The sequence below is a fragment of the Seriola lalandi genome, unplaced genomic scaffold (genome assembly GCF_002814215.2).
Source record: "Seriola lalandi dorsalis isolate HSWRI2012SDOR001 ecotype SW California unplaced genomic scaffold, Sedor1 jcf7180002054864, whole genome shotgun sequence".
NCBI lineage: Eukaryota > Metazoa > Chordata > Actinopteri > Carangiformes > Carangidae > Seriola > Seriola lalandi.
Genome location: NW_019525417.1, coordinates 364,138 through 366,705, shown reverse-complemented (window position 1 = coordinate 366,705; position 2,568 = coordinate 364,138). Strand labels below are relative to the sequence as shown.

Below are 2,568 nucleotides of genomic sequence, written 5' to 3'. Positions count from 1 at the left end.
CTCAGAGAGAGAACGAATGCAAGTGTGTTGGCCGAGGGAACACCCAGCACCCCTGGCAGGTGGTGGTGCTGTGACTTGATAAAAGTCTGGGCCCCCTGCACAGGATCTACCAGCACACACTGCCTTGATAACAAGCTCACACGCACACATTTAACTGAACCCTCTCACCCCACAGGCTTTTCACAGTGTCATCACAGCAGGCTCTGCATTTCAGTTTTCGCTGTGAGCACAATGGCACATCAATACCGAATACACAACTGTAAACACAAATAACTAAAGTGGTTGCATTTTGAAGTCTGTGAAAGGATTGTGGTCTCTTTTTCAAAGAACAACTCAGGAGGCATCTTTAAGTACAAATTCTTTATTTAATTTTTTTGGTATGGCTTCTTTGAAGGGACTGTAAAAGACATTTTTTTATTGGGGAAAAAAAACAAAAAAAACAAAAAAAAAAAAAACAAAACTAGGAGATGAGCATGAATGAGCACAAATGAGCATCTATTGTAGTTCCATGCACCCGGGCAAATCCACTGACATGGTGACAGGACAAAACAAAATGAATACCACACCTGTGGATCTGCAGATTAAATGACATCAGTGCCACAACTATAGTCATAGTTACCAAAAAAGAAAAAAAAAGGCTATTTTAACTTAGTACCTCTTATAAATACCTACATATAAATATTGTAAATGTACTGAAAACATTTTAAAATGCTGTACATGAATGTCCTTTTGAGAGCAACAGTTTATGACAATCTCAGTGAGAAGAGAAGAAAAGAAAAAAAAAATACACTGGTGTTTGAGCTCAGTGTCAGCTACCTTTCTTGGTCTCCATCGCCCACATACTGCATGTGATTATCTACATCCATCTGAAATGATCAAGACCCAAGTAAGCAAAAGGAATATGACTGACTGCTGAAAACAGTCTGGCCAGATCCAAAGGGCTTTCTGCACTTGGTTCTGTGACGGGGCGAGCGCTTGAAGAAACAAGAGATTCAAAAAAGTTATTTTGTTATTAAGGCCTCTTTAATTAAAAAGAATAATAAAAAAAAAATAAAAAAAGTGTAGTCCTGACATCACACTCTCAAAACAATGGAGCTCCCACAGTCTCATACTGAAACTTTCTGTTTTGTCCTTGAGGTGAAATCTCGTCGTCCTCCTGGGTGGCGCTAAACGCTGGAGGTTTGTTCCTGAGGCAGTGCTCTGCCTCACCTTGGATAGCACCAGGATGGGACCACAGATATGCTGAGAGGCTGGCTGTATGCTTCCCCAATCACCACCCTTGCATCCTCATTTCTGACTGTCCCCTGTTGTCCTTAAGCAGCAGCGCCCTTCATATCCACCCCAGATACTATGTAGTTGGAAGGAAAGAGGTGTTACATGTCCCAGACAGCTCTCAAAACATCAATATGTACCATGGACACATAACTTCCACTGATTGAGCCATAAACGATGATAACATTGATAATAATGGCATATAAACAGAACATGACTGACATTAATACAATAATAAAGGACAATAAAAAAAAAACAACAACAACAATGATAATAATAATAATAATAATAATAATAATAATAATAATAATAATAAAAAATGAAGTGTCAGCTTCTGGAAGCCCTTGGAAGCGACCACATACTTTATGCTGTTTAGCTTCCCAACCTGAACCTCGACAGTCCTCAAATACCCACCCACCCCTTTTACCCCTTAACCAATGAGCAAATGGCTCATCCTGATCGTATAGTGCAATTGTCCCATCCTTTTTCCTGAAAGCTCCTGTTGACGACAGCAGGGTCACCCTATAGGGTGTTCATCATCCTCTGCTCAAAGGTCAGTGACCACAACTCCTTACTCCTCCTCCACCACCTTTATCACTCGCTCTCTTCCCCACTTCCTCTCCGGCTCACTGCATACGGTCCGGCTGGATGTGCTGCTGTGGGGCGTAGTGCAGGAAGGCTGGGGCTGGGCCAGCAGCGGAGGGGAGGGTTGGGTGGACGGTGGCCGGGGCAGTGGCGGCAGGGGCCGGGCCAGCAGTGGCTGTGGGGCTGGTGGCGTAGCTGTAGCCCAGGAAGCCAGCTGGTGATGCGGCATATGGATACTGCTGTTCAAAGGCAGCCTGGGCGTATTGGGTGTAGGCTGTGCTGTAGTCCAGGTAGGGGCTGGTGCTGACGGAGGTGGAAACCTGAGTGGGCAGCACCAGGCTGGGCTGCACAAAGGCTTGTGGGTAGACATACGGCTGGGCCAACCTGCACATAGACACAAAGACCAAACAGAGGGGGGGCGGTTAGACAGAGGGGCTGCAGCAACAGAGCAGAGAAATCCCAAGGCCTGGCTTCCATTGTTTACATTGCTCCCCGAGGGTGAGTGTGTTGGGAATATAAACTCTCTGGAGGTGTTCTGAACTTCGGGAGTTCTCTCACAGATCCAATGTTATTAAAGACTAAATAGACGAGAGGCAGAGGAGGTCAGGAGGGGAAGGTGACTCAACCCTCAGTCTGTGTCAGTTAGTAAAACCTACAAAACCTGTTAGGTAGGGCTTCCTGAGGTAGATGGGAGGGGAGGAGTAGGGTGGG

The 2,568-nt window shown here is 45.3% G+C and overlaps 1 protein-coding gene across 1 annotated transcript in view; it reads right to left on the bottom strand.

Moving 5' to 3' along the window:
• Positions 1-345: 345 nt before the first annotated feature.
• LOC111670895 (RNA-binding protein 38-like) overlaps positions 346-2,568 on the bottom strand; it is a 10,254-nt gene continuing 8,031 nt past the window's right edge. Inside the window, exon 4 of the mRNA XM_023427840.2 lies at positions 346-2,241. Within this exon, the coding sequence (XP_023283608.1) occupies positions 1,899-2,241 (343 nt within the window). The 3' untranslated portion in view covers positions 346-1,898. The remainder of the gene's footprint in view (positions 2,242-2,568) is intronic.